The sequence below is a fragment of the Amblyomma maculatum genome, chromosome 1 (genome assembly GCF_055883805.1).
Source record: "Amblyomma maculatum isolate TAMU_Amacu chromosome 1, ASM5588380v1, whole genome shotgun sequence".
Classification (NCBI taxonomy): Eukaryota; Metazoa; Arthropoda; class Arachnida; order Ixodida; family Ixodidae; genus Amblyomma; species Amblyomma maculatum.
Genome location: NC_139344.1, coordinates 415,815,920 through 415,835,646, shown reverse-complemented (window position 1 = coordinate 415,835,646; position 19,727 = coordinate 415,815,920). Strand labels below are relative to the sequence as shown.

At 43.8% G+C, this 19,727-nt stretch overlaps 1 protein-coding gene and 1 non-coding gene across 2 annotated transcripts in view; both read left to right on the top strand.

Moving 5' to 3' along the window:
- The first annotated feature begins 3,079 nt into the window (after positions 1 to 3,079).
- Positions 3,080 to 19,727, top strand: part of LOC146208993 (neuropilin and tolloid-like protein 2) — a 43,706-nt gene continuing 27,058 nt past the window's right edge. Inside the window, exons 1-2 of the mRNA XM_084587349.1 lie at positions 3,080 to 3,318; positions 4,636 to 4,826. Of these exons, the coding sequence (XP_084443475.1) occupies positions 3,107 to 3,318; positions 4,636 to 4,826 (403 nt within the window). The 5' untranslated portion in view covers positions 3,080 to 3,106. The remainder of the gene's footprint in view (positions 3,319 to 4,635; positions 4,827 to 19,727) is intronic.
- On the top strand, positions 19,103 to 19,182 carry TRNAL-UAG (transfer RNA leucine (anticodon UAG)). The gene has a single exon. It is a non-coding gene; the product is annotated as a tRNA-Leu (tRNA).

Here is a 19,727-nt window from a genome sequence, read left to right as displayed (position 1 = left end):
TATTCGGAGCATGTAATTTTAGGGCAATCTCAAGTGTGCGCTCATGTAGAGACAGGGCTATCCTCACTGTGTGAAACATTTTTGAAAGTATATATATTTGAAGAATATTTCTATGCTGAAAATGGTTAGCATTTCACCTGCTGTGTATTGTATCCTAATATAGAGATGCTCTATAAAGTCAGTTAACTATTCTGGCCATACGTTTGCACCTGTCATATGCTAAAACTTAGACTAGGAGGAGAGTTTGTAGGTACATTATGCTTTTACCGCAGTATGGATTCGTAATAGCGATACGCTTAACTAAGACAACAACGTTGCGCCTGAAAATGTAATATTAACCTTTTTATCTTACTCTGTCGGTGCAGTCCATTTTATCCATTATGGCTTCTACACTATCTGCATGGAACGAGCAAGCTCTGTCATTTCTATTACTTCCTACGCCCAAACCAGTTGGATACCTCTTTTTTTTTTTTTTCACATTAACTAACTCGTTTTTTCGTTCATGCTTCTAGTTTTTTTTTTTGTCTGACAGCATTAGACTTACTCTTTTACGCTCTACAACTCACTGCACTTTCCTTAATCTAACTTCATGATTTCTAGTTGGCGTCAAAGCAGCGAAGATGTGGACAGAGAGGACTTTGGAAACTGTTTATTAGGTCATGACAATGCTTGAAGACTTCTGCCTGTCATTGGCGTAGGCAGACTGGTTATGGTGATCATTAAAATCTTTTGGTACACTTTTGATGTTTGCTCCTAATGGCTGTTTGATGATAAAAAAAAGCAAATTATTTTGATTCCTTGATACTCTAATTTAGTCACGAAATCTATATAACCCTTATTTGACTTCTCGAGAAACTTGTACAGCAAATAATGTTAATATACGACGAAATCTGATGGTACTTCGTTTAGGATTGTAATAGGTAAACATGGAACAGGGGATAATTAATTATGTGGTACAGCAGAGAAACTCTTCGCAAACGCTGAACAGCCTGAGCTGAAGACCTTCTGTTCATTAATAATAATACCTTAATACCTTATTGCTTCCCTTCGCATTCTGACTACTTCAAGCTCAGTATGTGGATGTGGGAAGGCTGATGTGACGTGAATAACCAAGATAGCAGGTAATCTGGTTACGAGTCAAACTACGATGCATTTCAGGACATCTTCATGAATGGGTAAATACGGTAGGAATATATTTAGGTCTTTATGACAGGAATAAACAAACGCAGAAATCAAAAGTATCGAGAAGTGAAGTTAGCCACCGAAGGTAGCACGCGCGGAAGGGGAAAAGGAATGGCTAGACAGACAGCGACGGTAGAGCTGATTGGCATCTATAAAGCAGTGTTTTGGCGCTTTCCGTCAATATTTCACTGCAAGCTGTTTCCTACTGAGATTCAATCGCAATAGTTTCATCGAGCTTAAAGGTTGGGACAGTGCTTGCTCTGTAGCTGAATAAGTTCGGGCAGCTTTCAAAACAGTTTTCGCCTCGCAATTTAAACGAGGCAATTAATTCTTTGATGCGCTGAGTATAGAACGATTATAGGCTGAGAGCATGTTTAAACACGGAATCAAATTTTCGGTCGAATTCTTCTTCTTAGTTACTTCTAACTACATCAAGCTTATAAAATGCACGTTTATTCTACTGGCGTGCTCTTCCAGTACAGAAACGGCCCAAAACTAACTAACTAACACTAACGGAATCACAGAGGTGGATAAGAATTACTGCTTCAGTTTATCCTTGTACTCATCAGTGGAATAACGCTTGCTGCATTAGTCATGGTGCCCTATCGTATTTCTTATAATTTTCTCATAACCCTAAACGCGGTGCATCCGGGCTAATGAGATTACAAAGCCAAATGGTAGACTAGACACTTTATATTTCGTGAGATCCAACGCATTGCCGATGTCTGTGCATTGTCATATATTACCAAAGACTGTAACATAGACTGAACGCAAGTTCAAGCCAGACGATCTGCTCTCGGCATCATGCATTGAGAAGCGAGCGGACGCGAGCTAAATCAGCAGTCTCCCATGGGTTTGCGTCTCGTTCGAACGATTTCTCTAGTGACCTCCCCCGCTTCTTCCCTAAGGCAGCGGCTTATTGTTTCTCGCTCGCGCTTCGATGATTCTGGCAACTTCAGACGCACCCGCTGCTCACGAGGGACATACCCACCCAGCGTCTTCCGGCTCCCGAGGGAAGAATCGATGCGAGCAATTCTGTTTGTTTTTTGTTTCCGCTCCCCATGCGCATAAGACGGTCGTGCCTTCACGTGGCCATATCTTTGGCTCCGTCATCTCTACTGAAAGAAGGCTTCGGATGAAGCCAGCAGCGTTGTGTCTTTTAGGCCTGTGTATTAAAGGAGGCTTCCCGGGGACCTCTCGCAACGCGGCGGTCATAAGTAACCGTCAGTTAATGCGAGCCTGGTAGAACGTCCTTATTGTATGCGGCATGCGTGTCCTCCCCGGAGACCACTGTTTTGACAGACGTCTTCGGGACCAGGCGGGCGTGTATGGCAGGATCTCGATGTGCCCGTCACTCAAGAACAATCAGCAATGGACCTGCATCGTGCATCCACATTCAGTTGGTGCTGTCTGGTGTCCGAGCTGTGTCCCTGCGTCATGCAGTGTTTTAGCCATTGTCGTTCTCTCAGTCAGATAAATCTTTATCAGTGGCATTTGTGACACGAGGAGTGGCGTGACATTACGCTAGGGTTATGTTGTTTGTTACCTTGCAGCTCAAGGAGAAATGATTGGCATAATGGACTTCCTGTGCCGAATGTTGAAAGCGGCCTTACGGTATGTCAAGGGAATTCTTCTGCGTTCTTTATTTTGGCAGTAATAGGGTTATGCGTTTTTCCGCTATGAATATTTTGTCCCAGACGTCAGTGTACCAGGTTTATATCTTTGCCGGCAATATGATGCACTGCATGGCTTCTGCCGCTCGCCGTGCTATACACTGGCCGTTATTGTGCTCTACCAACTTGGCTCAAGTATTGCTTTACAAGATAGAGAATGCAGCAGGTTTTAAAAGATGAGTAATAAGTGTTCTGCCACGCTCACTTATACTTCGCAGATGCTTCAACTTATAGCGCTCTTCAAATGGCTAATGTTGCTGACGTTACAAGCAAGGGCTGCTCAAGGCATCTGCCACATGGAGTTCGACAGCCTGGCCAGCAAGTCTGGCAACTTCTCGTCGCCCCAGTATCCGGAACCGTACCCAGGCAGTATCCACTGCTACTATCTCTTCAAGGGCCAAGAATCGGAGACGCTCAAGATCACATTTCTCCACTTCGACCTCGAACCTCCATTTTCAAAAGGGCGAGTATATTGTTTCTCTGCGTTAAGCCTTTTCACCTTTTGTTTTTGTTTAGCTCATAGCATACACTGGCACATGCTGTATCCTTCGAAAAACATGCCAGGTTGTTTTCAAAAGCACTTTTACATTATTACTGCATGGCACCATACAGTCGGTATATTTCTTTCAAGCAACAATATGATGTAGAAAAATACCTGCCACTTCAGATATTTATTGCATTTTAATGTAAAACACAAGACAAATGTAAAATATCCATAGCGAAGCGAGGGGAAGGTTAACGGGTATGCCATTGAGCGTACTTTACAGTCCTCCCTGAATTTCGGCAAATGGTTTGCGCCCATCTAATGATAATTGATTTTCACTGTGCAATATGAAATTTGGTCGCATAGCAATCAGAAGGTTCCTCTTGGGCAAGTTGGGTGTGTGGCAAGTTTGCTAGACATTTTTACCATAAATAACTGCACTCAAAGCAAGACATTCACAAAAAACGAGCTGTACACAAACACAGATGCTGCACTCAGGAATGCTCAGTTTCTTGTTTTTTATACACGTGATCATTCGACGAATAAAGAAGCCGTTAGTCGTATTATAGGTTAAAAAAATAAGGATCGTCTTTCTTGCAATACAAAGTTTGATATACCCACGCGAGAGAAGCTGTGGAATAACTAATGATGGTTTCAATAAAGACCTAATTATCATGGGTAAAACGATCCGGTTGCTGTAAAAGTAATTTTAAAGTTGCGCGTTAATAGGCTGGGTAAATGCCAGTTTAGTCTAAGCGCATGGGTAAAATTATTTTGCTTTCTGTGCGCGAAGCTTCGGTTCTGTCATCATCATCATGCCATCTTGCTGGACTCAAAAGTATGTAGTCCGGTCAGCATTGGTTTTTGGTCGTTGTGATATATGAATGAATATCAACCTTCATCCTTCCTTGCTTAAATTCCTGGCCTAGAAATTAGTAAGGCAAGCATATGGCTAAGTAGTATAGGGCTAATATTAAAATGCTCTTACTAACACTGTACTTTGGTGCTTTTCTGATATAATCTTGATGTAATGATAACGTGAATAATTCCTTAATGCTACACTATACCAGAGCACGATCAGTGCAATTTCCATAGAGACTATATTTTTTTGCGTCGTAAACAGATGTGTGTTGACTCTGCAGCTTTCCTTGTATTGCCATAGAAAGTTGTTGCTAAGTGTAAGGAGTATTAAAAATAGTCAAACCCTCACATAACGAAAAGTGGAAGCGCTTCATAAGAAGGTAATATTAGACAATTGGGCCGCTAACATACAGGCTGTTTTGTATCCTGACGCAGGTGCCTCAACGACTTTGTAGACATCAGCACCATCAGCGTGACCAACGTGCGGCAATTGGTCGGGCGCTACTGCGGCGTCGAAGTACCGGTGCCGCTTCTAACCATGAAACCTCGTATGGAGATCATCTTCAAGACCAATCACGCTCACGAACGCACGGGCTTCTTCGGCATGTACCAGTTCACAGACGAGAGTAAGTCCTTCCTATCCATCTCAGAGGCCCCTTACACTTAATACATAGTGGCTTGCTCGTTACTCACGCAATCTGAAAGTTGAAGTTAAACTTGGCACACATTAGTTTCAGATGATTTTCTTAAACTTCCCACAAAAACAAGTCCCTTATGAAGCACGTCGTAGACTTGTAGAGCCTATAGAACCCAAAACAATACTCAATATTATTTCTTTTTTTTTTTTTGACAAAACGTTACCAGCATGAACATCAAGGAATACAGAGGCCAAATAGAAGTTGGTGAGAGTAAATAGGGAGCCGTCTTCTACCTAAAAAGTGACCTCCGACACCAAAAAGAGGTCTTCATAACCCAGGAAATACAAAAGAGCAAACGCAGGTGTCGGCATTAGCGACCCGTTTTGCAAATAAAATGCATGCGTCTACATAAATTTTAAGCAGATATCATAGAGGCTACGCTGAACCACCACTTATATCAAAACGGCTGGAATGCGTCGTTTAAAGCTAAGAGGCCATGATTATGATTCGACAGGAAGCAAAAGTTAAATTTCATAGCTGTTCAATGTGTGCATTTGCTGTACAGTGTGAGCGCTCATATACCAGAGAGAGCTAGAGAATAATTTCTTTTATTCTCTGAACGTAATTTGAAAGGATTAGAGCTCAGTTCTTCTTAGCTTTTGACACCGCATCTTTCTAGCGTAAGTTGGAACTGACATCCAATTGCACTGGTCTAGTTGCCTGTGTTAACTATAAAGGCTTCCGGCGTTTTATAACCCAGTGATGCGGAACTGGGCACGTGCTGCACCTGAAAAGAAAAGAAGTGGGATTTCATCGACGAATTATTCAACTGCGAAGAAGTTGGACTGTTTCTATGTGTACGGAAGCTTGTGTATTGTGATGATCTGAGCCGCGGAAAGCAATACAAGTTGCCTGCAGTCACACAAGAGAGGAAGCCAAAAGAGTGCTATTCAAAGCATTTGAGGTGTCAAGCTGCGTTGCGAATAACAAGTCAAAATTTTTTTGAAGTTGTATTCGTGTTGAACCTTCTTTTTTTTCTACCGAGATGAACAGGGGAATACAGGTTTACTGGAGTCAAATTGTTGATGAGAATGTAATTATGAAGTTCAGACAGTGTAGCGCTAACGTAAAATAAAGTATTCAATAAACAATGACATTAAAAACTCTGCATTTCAGATAAATTTCCAGTGATTTGCTGAAAAGACGACAAGAAAGGCCCCTTGATTTTAATATTGCAAAAATGAAATGCTCACAGTCGTGAGCAAGAGTGGCGACCGTGACTCTGTCGGCAGCAGCGGTTAAGGAGCGGCACCGCGCATTTGCTACCGCGCGGTCGCTCGCTGCTAGAGTGCTACGAAGGAAGCAAAACTTTGCCCTCATTCTCGCGCGGGTAATTATCGTACCTGATTTATTTAGCCAGCTACACTGCTGCTGACGGTATCGATGAAGGGGGAACGTGCATCGCAATGCGTTCAAAACACGGAGCCATCGCACATTATTGGAGCAAGCTGACGGCGCGGCGTCCGCTCTTAAGTGGTAGGCCAGTTGTATTTCAGATACACCGATGCTTAATATCCTTCATACCCCAAACAAGGAGTAGCCCGGCTGTAGCTACAGTTTTGAACTCCCCATCACGGTGACTCAATGGTGGGGGTTCTCGAATGCTGAAGTACTAGACGCGGAATCAAATCCGGGCCGCGGCGGCTGCCTTACCGTGGTGCCGAATACCAAGGCGCCCGTATACTGCGTTCGATAAAGTGCACGTTAAATATCCCCAGATGGTCGAACTTCCCGCATCCTTCCGTTACGGAGTCCCTCCCACTTTCAGTGCCTTTGAGGCATATAACCCTAAACAACGACGCGAAACCTTGACTTGTGAAGCCGTCTTCAAAATGCTAAGCGATATCCTATAGCTAGTTCGGCCAGAAAGCCGTCGGCGTCGTAGTTGTCGGAACCAAGTGTCGGAAATTAGCTGGGCTAGGCAAAAAAAAAAGTCGTATCATGGTAATTTATGGCTCTTGCGATTTATGATTGATTAGTCTGTTATAGGCAATGACTACGGATTGAAATCGCTGTAATTATTTATGAATTCAATAATTAAAGAAACAAAATATAAAAATGGGAAAAAGGGGGTTGAAGATGCCAAAATGCTCTGAATGAAAAACAAACGCTTGGTGACGCCAATTGAGAATGCAGAACACGTAACTGACAAATACATTATTTTAAATAATTTGCAAAAATTAAAGACTTAAAAACGGGAGTTAAGAGCTGCCAAAATGATCTGAATGAAAATGCCAATGCTTGGCGATGATAATGAAGAAAATTTAGAGTGTTAAGTGGTCATATAAATAATAAAACTTTGCAGAAAATGAAAAAAGAGGAAAAAGAGGGTTGAAAGCTGTCAAATGCTTAGTATGAAAAGCTAATCCTTGATGATGATAATAAAAAATCTCAGTGTGCAATTTTAGAATAATAATTGAGGAACTGAAGAAGTGAAAACTTGAAAAAGGAGGTTCGAAGGTGTCAAAGTGCTCACAAAGTGCGTGCCTGATGGCGCGAATTAAGAAAATTTTGAATGTTATTTGATGAAACAAATAATTGAAATAATTTAAAACTTGAAAACTAGTAAAAATGGGTTTAAAAATTTCGAGGGACTTCAACGACTAAAATAGTGAAAGGCGAAAGCCCGAGTTCCGTGTTTTGCTACGCAACTGGCGCTGATTTGCAATAATTAAACATGCAACAATAAAATGAGTTATTAATCAAGTACCAAGTGGGCAAATAATTATTACCTAATTATTTATTATTAGTCAATTCATGTATTCACTTATAATTGGTTGTTGAGATTATAGATGAAATATTTATTTAGCCATTAATGTTAATTTTTCATTGATTGGCATATTGCCATAGATGGCACGCATTCTCGCATACTGTGGTGGTGCTCTGTGATTGGTTGAGGCCTCTATGGCGTCATCCCTGCTCGACCAATCAGAGCCTCGGCAAAAGCGGGACACATTTTGTCCAAGACAACATGAGCCATCAGAGGGTTTCGCCTTAATATGTCAAACGCTCAGCATGAAAGGCCAATGCTTGATAATGAGAATTAAGATAACTGATCAAATCATTGAAATAATTGAGCAATTAAAAGATGAAAAAGAAACGTACAAGATGTCAAAATGCGCAGAATAGAAAATCAATTTTACTGATGCTAACTATCAGGATTAAAAAAACACTGAAACAGAAACTAGGAAAAGCATTATGTCTCCCAGAGAGAGTAGAGTCCCCCAGCATTACATCGAACGCATACAGCGCGTGATAGAGCGCATAAAGTTTCAAGAAGCGGCGTGCGAGGTTACCGGTGTCGTCATCGTCTAGCAGTGTACACGAGAAAAATGTAAAAAAAGCCGAAAAATATAAAGAAAACTAGAACTTAATCCAAGGTTGATCCTCGTTAAACGTAACTAAAGCAAGAACTTGAAACTTAGGTCTGTTAAAGCTTTGGCAGGCTTAGTTGTTGATGGTAAAGACTGAAGCTTGGCGAAACGGGCTTTACGTTCATCCGAGGTTTCGGCGGCCTGTTTCGCTCGACCCGCCTCTATCCATCTCTGTGCAGCAGCCTCTCAGTGAGATACGTCCACTGGAGGACCTGATTTGGTCTATCGCCTTCGCTGCCTCTGAGACTGACAGTTCACGAGGTGCCCGTCTGGAGGATCATCCATGATGATTGCTGCCGTTAAATTGTCGACATTTTTTGCGATCCGTTGGCACCGACTACAGCAAACTAGAATACTAATCTATAGTGGCGCCAACGGAGGCGCGCAGCAGCGGAGCGGCTGAACAAAACGCCTCTCTGGCCACAGGGGTGCTGCCGCTCCTCTATTTAGCTCCGCGCCCCTGCCTCCGTGCTGCTGAGTACAGTCGGAACGGCTCTCCGGGCGTTGTACTCTTGCGTTTTGTTTGCTCTTTGAGTTCCACGGGGCTCCTCGAGCAACAAACGGAGAAAAACATAGAAAGAAATGGTCTATTGCGTGCTGTTGTATGACTTCAGTGCTATGTTGTCCGTACTGAGAGCACGATGTCGCAGAGGCAGACGGACTCTCATTGCTTTGCACCAGGCTGTCGCAGCGGTTACTCGGGCGGTCCTAAGGCACCTTTGTTGGCCGCTCCCAGAGTGGGAGACCTCAGGAAGAAGTGGGAGCACAACCTTCATAGGAAGGACAAACCACTTACAGAATTCTCAGCGGTCTTCGAGCACCACGTGGAGTCCGAATGCATATTGCAGGGGACTAGGTGCACGTGATAAACGCATCCGAAGTGCGGCTTCCGTGTGATTGAAACCATCTCTGACACCTGGTGCGGAAGCACCAAGCTTCTAAGTACCTGGAATAAAGTCGATGCACTTTTTTTGCTGCTTTATTTGTTCTAAAAACAAGCACGCACAAAGTTGTCTGGACCATATAGCCTTTATGTGATAGGTCCAAATACAAAACAAGCACAATATTACTGGTAGACAGTAACATGACAGGAAGCAATCACAGTACACTCCAGTATATGTGGAAAACATTTGGAAGGCTGAACTACAAATTTAGGAGAGTATGTCGGTTACACCTCAGTGAAGGCAGTTGTAAAAAAAAAACTTCTAAATTAACGAGCACAAACTACTTCATTCATCCTACATTTCCATGAAATTAGGTAAAGTTTTAAAGATGCCGAAAAGAATATTTTTTCTTTAACTTCAGTTGGGACTTCATTCTACACATGGATTCAGTCGTATTCTATAAGTGTTTCTGACAGTACATATTATAACACGGTGGTAAATTAAATAGGTATTTAGTTGAAGCTCTTGTTTGTTTTGTTGGTAATCGAAATTAACTAAGGGGCAAGAGGTTGTTAGATCTTGCATTAGGGTTTACTATTTCAGCCATCTTCAGATTATATGCCATTGATAGCGGTAGGAAGAAAAGCTGCTGAAAAAGTGGCCTAATGGAGTATGTGCTGATTGAATAAATATTATACGAATAGTTTGTTTTTGAAAGTGAGAAACTGCATTTAGGTATGCTTTATGTGTACTACTCCATATGTTTCCAGGCAATAGGATAATTGGCTGTGCACAAAGGCGAAAAACAGAGTGCGTAAAATTGGAAGACCAAAGCAGTCCGTGGACCTTAGTAAAGCGCGACACCAATACGCTAATTTAGAGCAAATATTATTGTGTTCTTTCCAATTCATATCCGATGATAATTCTGTGCTAGTGAAACAAGATGTATTTTATGTTTTTCAGTGATAAAGGTTAGGCGATTGCTTTTAAACCACTGTGAAACTTTATTACGCTCTTCATTAATTATACATTTAGGTAGGTACCTCTAAATTATCCAATATAAAAAGGAATGCAGTGTCATCGGCATATATTATAGCTTTTGAAAATTTCATCGTTGACCGATGGTCATTAATATACAAGGAAAGGAATAACCGCCCAAGCGCTGCACCCTGCGAGAGCAAAGATTAGCTCGTTTACAAGTTATTTTCAATAGCTCTGCAAAGCGCCTTGTCAGGGTGGCTAGAACCGCATCATGAAAATTACATGTGCCAAAGTTTGGGCTGATTACACCAAGAATCTGCCTGCAATGAAACCCAGATCATAGTTTAATGTTCCCCTTTCAAGAAGCAACTAATGAAACTCTGTAAACCAGTTTCTTCGCAATGATTATTTTCCAACAGAAAGGTCCAGTTCCCAGACGCCAATCTGGGATTCTTCCAAGAAACGTGCAGAGGGAAGTTCTCCTATCTACGTAAACCCAGAAATGCCTCCAGAATATTCCGGAAGAGGGGTCGGAAGTGTACAATGTTTGAATACTGCCTCTTTATGCGTCAAATAGATGATGAATGGCTTAGAGATCGATCGTTCGGCGAATTACTCCTTGAACGAGACCGGGTTCGGCCCAATCGTTGCGTTGCGGACTCCGTCCCGCATGTATGCCTGTGGCCGAGCTCGCAGCCCAGCCTGTCCCTCTTGCGGCAATACTGGCACACTGGGACACTTGCTCCTCGTGTGTCCAGCCTCCGCTGGCCATCGCCAGAAACTTCTGAATGGCTATCGGAATCTTGGTCTCCCTGCTGATACGGAAGGGCAATTGCTCTTCCCAGCTCGGAACCAACTTTCTGCTCACCGGCTCCTCCTGATTTATCTGGAGGAGTCTGGCCTCAGCTCTGTTCTGTAGGCCTGCATGGGCCTATAGTGCTTCGTGCGAAAATGGCGGCGACATATACGGCATCAGCAACCTTCCCCTCCCCAACCTTCCCCTAATTCCAACTTCCCCTTCCCCCTGGTCACCAAGAGTGATGCCACAAAGATGGCCAACATAAGACGTGACCAGTATCCCCTCCCCAAAAATAAACCATAGTCACCACCACCACCACCACCACCACCACCGACACCTTCGCGACAAGCAATTGTGATTGCGCCCTGAAGAGGTGTCTGATTCTTTTAATTTCAAAGACTGCGAGTATCGTCAGTTGACGAGACCTCGATTAGTAAACAAGCCTAGGCTTGCAATTAGAAGCTGGCTTACAAAGTTCCGCAAGTTGTCCATTCCTTCCACCTTGCAAGAAAGAAGAAAATCCTCTCCTCCAGAGTATTTTCAGCCTGGCAACATCATGCACACGCTGCATGTAAAATTTGCTGGAAATTGGGTTATTACGTTTTATTTTCTGGGTAAAAGTGAATCGCGTGCGTTTCTGTGGTCGCTGAAAAGTTTCAGAAAAACAAACATTGCTGAATCAACACATAACGCGTAAATGGGGGGGGGGGGGGGGAGATGAATCACAGGTATAGATCAGCATAGTTGCAGGAAAAAAAAATAGCCTGAGAGATGAATGTAAAGAATTCAGGTCTGACAGCTAAACAAGCATTTCGCGGCTGCGTTTGGTAGCAGACAACACAGAACGATGAGATTTTTCACTACTGCAGAACTGCTCAGAAAGGCACAGTAAGAAAAAACTGCTTGGATAATTACACTTAAGCTAGTTGAAGCCATCGGAAGGCAGAATTGTTTACTAAAGGTGTGTACAAGTGCACCACAACGGGGTAACGGCACGGATAAATATTTACAATTGTCTGAAGCAGCAGCAATGCCGGCTCTAGAGGTCGCAGTGGCGTAATCTCCTGACATTTACGCCAAAGAGCACGCTCAGGCCTCCCCGTTCGCACCACTACGATAGTATTCTGGTTTACTATAGCACCTGCTAAGAGGCAGCAAAAGCTATCAGAAAGAGCGAGCTGGTTGTTGGTTGTACAACTTTTAATTCCATCCTATCTCTGGATATTGTGGGCACTCCGAAATTAAGTGGTTGAGGGTCCCTCTCGCCCCACAGTGTTTGCACAGATCATTGTCCCTAAGGTCTGGTAGCGCGTGAAACGCCCAGACCGGGTTCATGAACGTATTAGTTTGTAGCCGCCTCCACGCGACAGCTTCTTTATTATTTAGTCTAACATCTGGCGGGGGTACCAGTCTACTTCCCATTTATAATGGTCGATGATTTGCGGCGCTCGTCGAGGGACCTCATGTTTGTCACGTGACTTGGCAGAGGCGAGCGCACGGTTAACTCAGTGACACGCGAAGCTTTAGCGTCCCCCTAATTTTTATACCACGTAACGCATCCAAGATCTTATTCCAGTCGACAAGTCGGAACAAGCTTTCTAGCTTCCTGAATTGCGAAGCCCATATAATATGGCTAATAATGTTGAACTGGTGAGATTATAATGCCTGCCACGGCTCCACTATATATCGTGCTCTTTTGTATGCTCACTGTGTTGCTCCTGATTGCAGGTAAGAAAACGTAGGTAGTCCCGAGGCAGCAAGATAGAGCTGCTTGTTAGCGGCCGTCATATCAGCCGCGTGCCTGCATGCTCAGTGCGCTTTCTTTAAGCTAGAGGGCCTATTCAAGCACTGATTTCCACATGACATAGATTTACCAATATAACAGCCTCGAGGAATTGCTCTTTGTTTCCGCGGTGACACACTTCCTGCGTGAGTGAATGAGCTCGTGAGAGTCGTTTTTATGAAAAAACTATCTTTCGTAAGCTACTACCGTTGCGAAAGGGTGAAAAGTATCAACAAGACCATACATTTTATTTATTGTTGTCTTGTGCATGTGTGCGCAATGGGCGCGGCATTCTATCGGAAGCTACCCATCGCTTCCAGTGGATTCTTGAATTCTTCGTTAGAGACGATTGCAGCCAAGCAAAAAATGTACGGCGCTCTGTCCATTCGCTTCCATCATACCATAGCATAAGTGCTAACCAGATTACAGCCTCTGTATTGACCCGGAAAATAGGTGATTTTAATATTGAAAGTGAAATAATATCTTACTACGGAATTTCCAGTGTAGGCAAATACAAGAGCCCCGCCGGGGTGGTGCAGTGGTAAGACGCCCGACTACTGTGCCGGAGTACTCGAGTTCGAACCCGACCGCGGCGGCTGCTTTTCGATGGAGGCAAACCGAAGAGGTGTCCGTGTGCTGTGCGATGAAAGGGCACGTTAATTATCCCCGTGCGAGCGCTTACATCGCACAACACACGGACGCCTCTTCGTTTTGCCTCGTTGTTAAGGATCCCCGCCCCGCCGGGGTGGCGCAGTGGTTACGACGCTCGACTACTGTTCCCAAGGACGCGGGACCGAATCCCGGCCTCAGCGGCCGCTTTTCGCTGGAGGCAAAAAGCTAGGCGCCCGTGTGCTGTACGATGTCAGTGCACGTAAAGAACCCCAGGTGGTCGAAATTTCCGGAGTCCTCCACTACGGCTCCCCTAATTCTCTCCTTCCGCTTTCACTCCTACCTTCCTCCCTATAGCCTTACGGTACGGTTCAAGTGTCCACAGATACAAGTGTATCTGTGGACAATTACTATTAAACATTTAGCCACAGCTTAGTGAAGATCGCACAATCGCTTTCGCCTCATCGCGATTTAGTAGTCCAAAGTGCCCCCGCGAATTCTTTTTATACTTTTCTCTGATATCCTGCCGGGTGATATCACCGATAAGAACGAGAACGGCGTCTGCGTTTTGATGGAGGCGAAACGAAGTGGCGTCCGTGTGCTGTGCAATGTCGGCGCACGTTATTTCTGGAGCATGCAAAGAGGAAAACAACTACACTTAAAGATCCCCAGGTAGTCGAAATTACTTCGCAGCCCTCCACTACGGCTCCCCTTTCTCTCTTTCCGCTGTCACTCCCACCTTTATCACTTGCCTTACGGCGCGGTTCAGGTGTCCACAGGGCAAGAGTGACAGATACTGCGCCTTTGCCTTCCAGTGAACCAATTATTATTATTGTTATTATTATTAAAATTAGATATTTTCCACCGTGTTCTGTTGAACGCGCGGTTTGCATCGGCGGGGGCCACATAATATCCAGGGGCGATAATACAGAACTGCTTTCAGTTCGGGTTCAGTTGGGAACACTTTGGCTCAAAGCACTTTCGCTCAAAGCTCTCAGAACCTGCCGAGGCGTAAAAGCGTTAAGTTCAGCGAAACTGCTTCCAAACAATCACAGAGCGCTCCGAAACTGAACGCCAACTGAACACAGTTCTTTAATACCGCTTAGGGAATGACGAGTTAAACAGTGAAGGAGTTGGTTCCCACACACGAACGATGTTTTTAATTTTAATAATTTTGTATCTATTTATAAAAGCAATTCTTAATTTTCAAGTTTTTTTTAACACTGATATTTAGCATCCCACACTGATGTTCAAATGTTGTATGCTCAGAAACCGTATATTCGAATCATCTGTAAGCAGCACGTTGTGTTCCACGCACTGAAAAGTTCCTGGCCCTACGGGGCTGGGACGGTAGGTCAACGCCGCTTGCGGCGGCAGCTAGCCAGCCCCTAATTTTCATCTGTTGCAGGCCGTCATTGCACCCGCTACCGCTTCGGCAGTGGTGGACGACGGCTGTTGTTGCGGCGCGCGTCTTCCTCTCCTTCTTCTTTTTTCTTTCTTGTCTATTTTTCTCTTCGGTCCGCGCGAGGCAGAGGAGGTGCCTCAGCTACAGAGTCAGTAGCAGGCCCGTGCATTTTCTTTTCTTCCTACAGCGACCACAACTGACATACGAAATTTCGGAAAGCCTCAACAAAATTTTGATGGCATGGTTTGATCATGGTCAAATCAGGTTGGGCTCCACGTTTGGTCAAATTATGACTTCAAATTTCAGGGTGGCCCACGTGAGTTTCCAGAGCTGGCCGCAGTAAAATTAGGGTCCAGGAGGGCAAATTATGGTGATGGCTTCCCTAAATTTGGAAGGCATCACTCAATTGGGCATAGTCGAATTATGTTATGTTCTTCTGTTTTGGTCATACTCAACGAAAAGGGGGTGCCCCACCTAAACTTAGACGGCATTAATGGCTTGACCATATTGAATTTAGCTTGCGCATTATATTTGGTTGAAATTTCGACGCAGCCAAATATTAGTGGTCCAAGCGCCAGTATTCGCAGTTGCCAATAAATATTTGGAGGTCACCACCGAATTACCGGTAATCGAATCAGTTTGCAAATTAATTTGGGTCCATAGTTTACGAGGCCACATTTTGGGCGTTCAGGCGGACCAAGTTTGGTGGTGACTCACTCAAAGTTCGAAGTCATCACTGAATTGGTCATACTCGAATTAGGTAGGAGGCCAGTTGATGTCGAATTCATATGAGAAGAAAAATGGTGGGAATTTAAGCATGTCTTTAAACGAGTTATGCCTACTAAAGCTCTGTTAACATTGGCTTTGCATGGCTTATCAAAGTTGTAGACAGTGTGACAGTTTAAATTATGGAGACCATAGCTTCGGCGTGCAAAGTTACCCCTTCCTTAAGCCCTCTCCCCCACCCTGCATGGCCGCCCTACAGGACCCCTCCCCGGAGCGCCAGCAATGCCTGACTAGCCGCGCTGTTACGGCAGCCATGGTCAACGGAACCCTGAGGGTCCCCCCTCCCCTCGCTTACTAAATAAATAAAGATGTTTTGTCCTCCTCTTCCTCCTCCTCCTCAAACTTCGTCCTAAGAAAAATAATCAGAAGGATAGCCCCGCCGGGGTGGTGCAGTGGTAAGACGTCCGACTACTGTGCCGGAGTACCCGGGTTCGAACCTGACCTCGGCGGCTGCGTTTCGATGGAGGCGAAACGAAGTGATGTCCGTGTCCTGTGCGATGTCAGCGCACGTTAAAGACCCCAGGTGGTCGAAATTACTCCGTAGCCCTCCACTACGGCTCCTCTTTCTCTCTTTCCACTTTAACTCCCACCTTCCTATCTTCCCTTACGGCGCGGTTGCGGTGTCCACAGAAACCAAGTGAGACAGTTACCACGCATTTCCCTTCCTATAAATCAATCAGTTAAATTGGTTAAATTAGTTCGTAACTGGCTCCTGTAAATGTGTGATTCGACAGGACGCCGACGTTCCTGCAGCTTGGTTTCACAATTATTCCCACGCCCTAGGCGTCTCCTCTCATACTGTTGCGATCAAGTATGACGAACTCTTCATGCGCACATTTTGCGGAGGGCCTGTGAAAACAGGCTATGCGGCCAGCTTCTGGCCTTAGATTTCGCGTCTCGTGACTCATATCAGGCTATTGCGTTAATTATAACCACCACCTAGGAATCATCAACATGCGCAGACCTCACACACACGTTCCACTTCCACTGACGCGCGGCTGCTGTGGAAGGGTTTGAACCCCGGAACTCCATTCTTTTTTGTTTAACTTGATGGTTTGGTTTGTACGGTTTAACATTCCGGATCGACTAACGCTATGAGAGACGCCGAAGTGTAGGACTCCAGAAAATTCGACCACCTGGTGTTCTTTAACGTGCACTGACATCGCACAGCCCACGGACGTCACTTCGTTTTATTTGACTTTTGGGGAAAATTATTCACAGTACACCTACACTTAATTAGGTCAAGGGCATATATCGTCTTTTGGTTCAGCGATTTTTAGAACGTTTTTGTACACATTCACTATTGGGCAAATAAAGGCGCTTATTTGTCTCAGTTTCTCAGAAGTTGGTCCCCGGCGAGACTAGGAGTACTTAAGCTCTGAAATGCGCCCCCCCCCCCCCCCCCCCCCCCACCCCCCTCCATTCTATTCCCTGAACGGCGGGCGGCCTCTGCTTCTCCAGCTTTGCTGGCGAAAGCGAGGAGTCCGGCGGCGCCTCCTGCATTTGTATATCACTGGGTTTACTCGCCACAGCACCAGGTGGCGCCACTGTCCTTTCTACGATGTGTTTGCTTGTTTTGGACTACAACATTTGCGCAGTACAGCTATCAATATATTTTGCGCATGCTTTTTTTTTTTTGAAGCACACGTTATTGTTCAGATATTTTAAGGTGTTAAAAGACTCAAAGAAAAAAGTTGCAAGCGTGGTCATTCAAAGGGCGGCGTACAATTCCAAAGCAGAAAGGATGAACCATGGACTTAGTTTCTATGGACGTAAATATTGGACGTTTATAACACTGCAGTTTAGGTTGTATCCACATTACTGGTAGCTCTTTCTCTCATTGTGCATGGCGTTCTGCTGCCCCATAAAAGTTCACAAGGTAAATTTTGTCAACAGCTTTCACTTCACGGCGGAAGCAAGACGTTTAACTTTTCCTTAGCTTTTAAAATGGCGCCGCATAAGTTTAGAGATTGTTTTTCAGATACATTGTCTGAAATCAAGGCACAGTGCTATATCTTTAGGCGCGGTAAAGCCCACTACAAAATAAACTGAATTTAATTTTTGTGTTACAGACCTCACGCCCTGCAAAAAAAAAAAAAGAAAAAAGTTATAGACATAGAAGTAGTAATCCTTTCGGAATAAGCCATTTGTTCTACTGACTGCGTAAAAAGCCAGAGTGTACTTTCTGCAACGTTGAAATTCAGACAGGCCGAAGTTTCAATTTGTAAGTAAAAAGGTACACATTAGGTTGTTGGTTAAGAACAACATTGGTGAAAACACTTTGACTTCAAACCTGTGCTCAGATTGGGATATTGAGCAGACTGAAAAAAATATTCATAGAATTGATTTATATCTGCAGTGTTGACTTAGCGGCGCTCCCATGCGATTGTTCGCACTCCGGACGCACCTGTGTATCAAACCGAATGACAAATAATGCGCAGGTGGTCGAGTACATTCTGCAAACACTCTCATTTATGAACTTTAAATAGCTCTGCGTACCACAGCTTTAGCGGGTATTTACATATGTTTCTGATGACGCTCCCTACAGCTGCAAGAATATTCCACGCAACATAAAATGCGTGTGCAGTGCTCCTCTACTCGTTATTATGAGCGTACGACGTTCGGCGTTCGCCGTGCGATTCTGTTGCATATATCGATGCTGTATAAATTATGTTGTTGTAGCCGAATGAGGTATTCATAACGTGCATAATGCTGAGAAGGGGCGTGGAAGAGATTTTCTTGCGAGAGGAAGAGGCGGAGTGCAGATATTTCTATCGAGGGAAGTGTTAGCAAACGATGGAGTACAGTGAAGGCTTAACCAAGGTGTTTTAGCTGCATGCATTTATAAACTCGTGTTTCATTCTTACTGCATTAAAACAGACAGCGAAGTTGAAACTCCAATGTAAGAGCTAACTTGATAAAAAATTTTGCAGGGTGGAAATAAAACGACACTATTATTAGATGCCCGTTCATAGACAAAACCTTTGTTAATTTTACGACCAAGTACAGACTCCATTTCTGGATATATATTCGGAGCTACTCGAATTCAATAATTAAATATTTCTATATAAATAAACGTTCAAATCTTCAGTGCATTTCAAATGCAGCTTAAAGGTGCAGATCGCGAAACAAGCGTGCTGTGCAGTGTGATTTAGTAAAACGATGGAAAAGTTGTACGTGCCAAGGTTTGCAATTTCACCAAAACCTCTTCGCCCTTTCAGTTTACTTGGCGGAAAATAATATCAAAAAGCATAGTTCAGGAAAGCGAAATTTTTGTAAACGTTTTTCTTTTTAATTTAAAACCTCGCTAGAATACTTAACAGATCGATCAAAAGAGACAAAAAAAAAAAACACGTTGCACTTTGTTCAATCTCCAACCAACTCGCCCAACAAGCCACGCCATTCGTCTTTCATTCTCTACGAACCTTTGCGTAAAGAATGTTACAGTGCTCCGAGATGAAAAAGGAGTCTGCGTTCTAGGTGAAACTGTTAATACGCTGTGCGGTTGAACAACTAAAGCAAAAAATTCCAGCAAACAAAGCAATTGTGATTTTACCGTCACGAAGAGCCCACAGGACCGTTCGGCAGCGTGGCCGAGTGGTCTAAGGCGCTGGTTTTAGGCACCAGTCCGAAAGGGCGTGGGTTCGAATCCCACCGCTGTCACATTGTTTTTTATTTCGTTTTTTTTTTTTTTCACATGGTTAGGGGGCTAGTGCAGCTTTAGTTTTTATTGAACAAAACCCTAGTTATAATGAAGCTACAGCGTTAAAAAAAAATGAAGTTTGGTACGAGCATTCACTGAGCTTTGAGGCGTATTTTGCGTGCCTTCTTTTCGCGCACGGAGTATTTGCTGTTCTTCTTCTGGTTCAACTTTAACAAACGAAGTATTAGCGGATAATTGAATTTTGTTTTTTCTACGCACGTGACCGGAACAGCAGAGTATTCGTCTGTTGCGGTCACCTGAAGCAGACATTCCTTGTATTCTAAAAAAGGTCCTAGACGAAAGACCTGACAAGCAAGTATGCTGAATATTAATAAAATAATAACAAATAATATTAATAAATAATAATAAAAAGTAAGTTTGGCATGATCATTAACGGAGCTGTGAGGCGCCTTTTACGTGCCTTTATTTTTCCTGCACGGAGCATTTGCCGGTTCTTTTGCCGGTTCAACGTCAAGAACCCAGTTATTAGCGAATAATTATATTT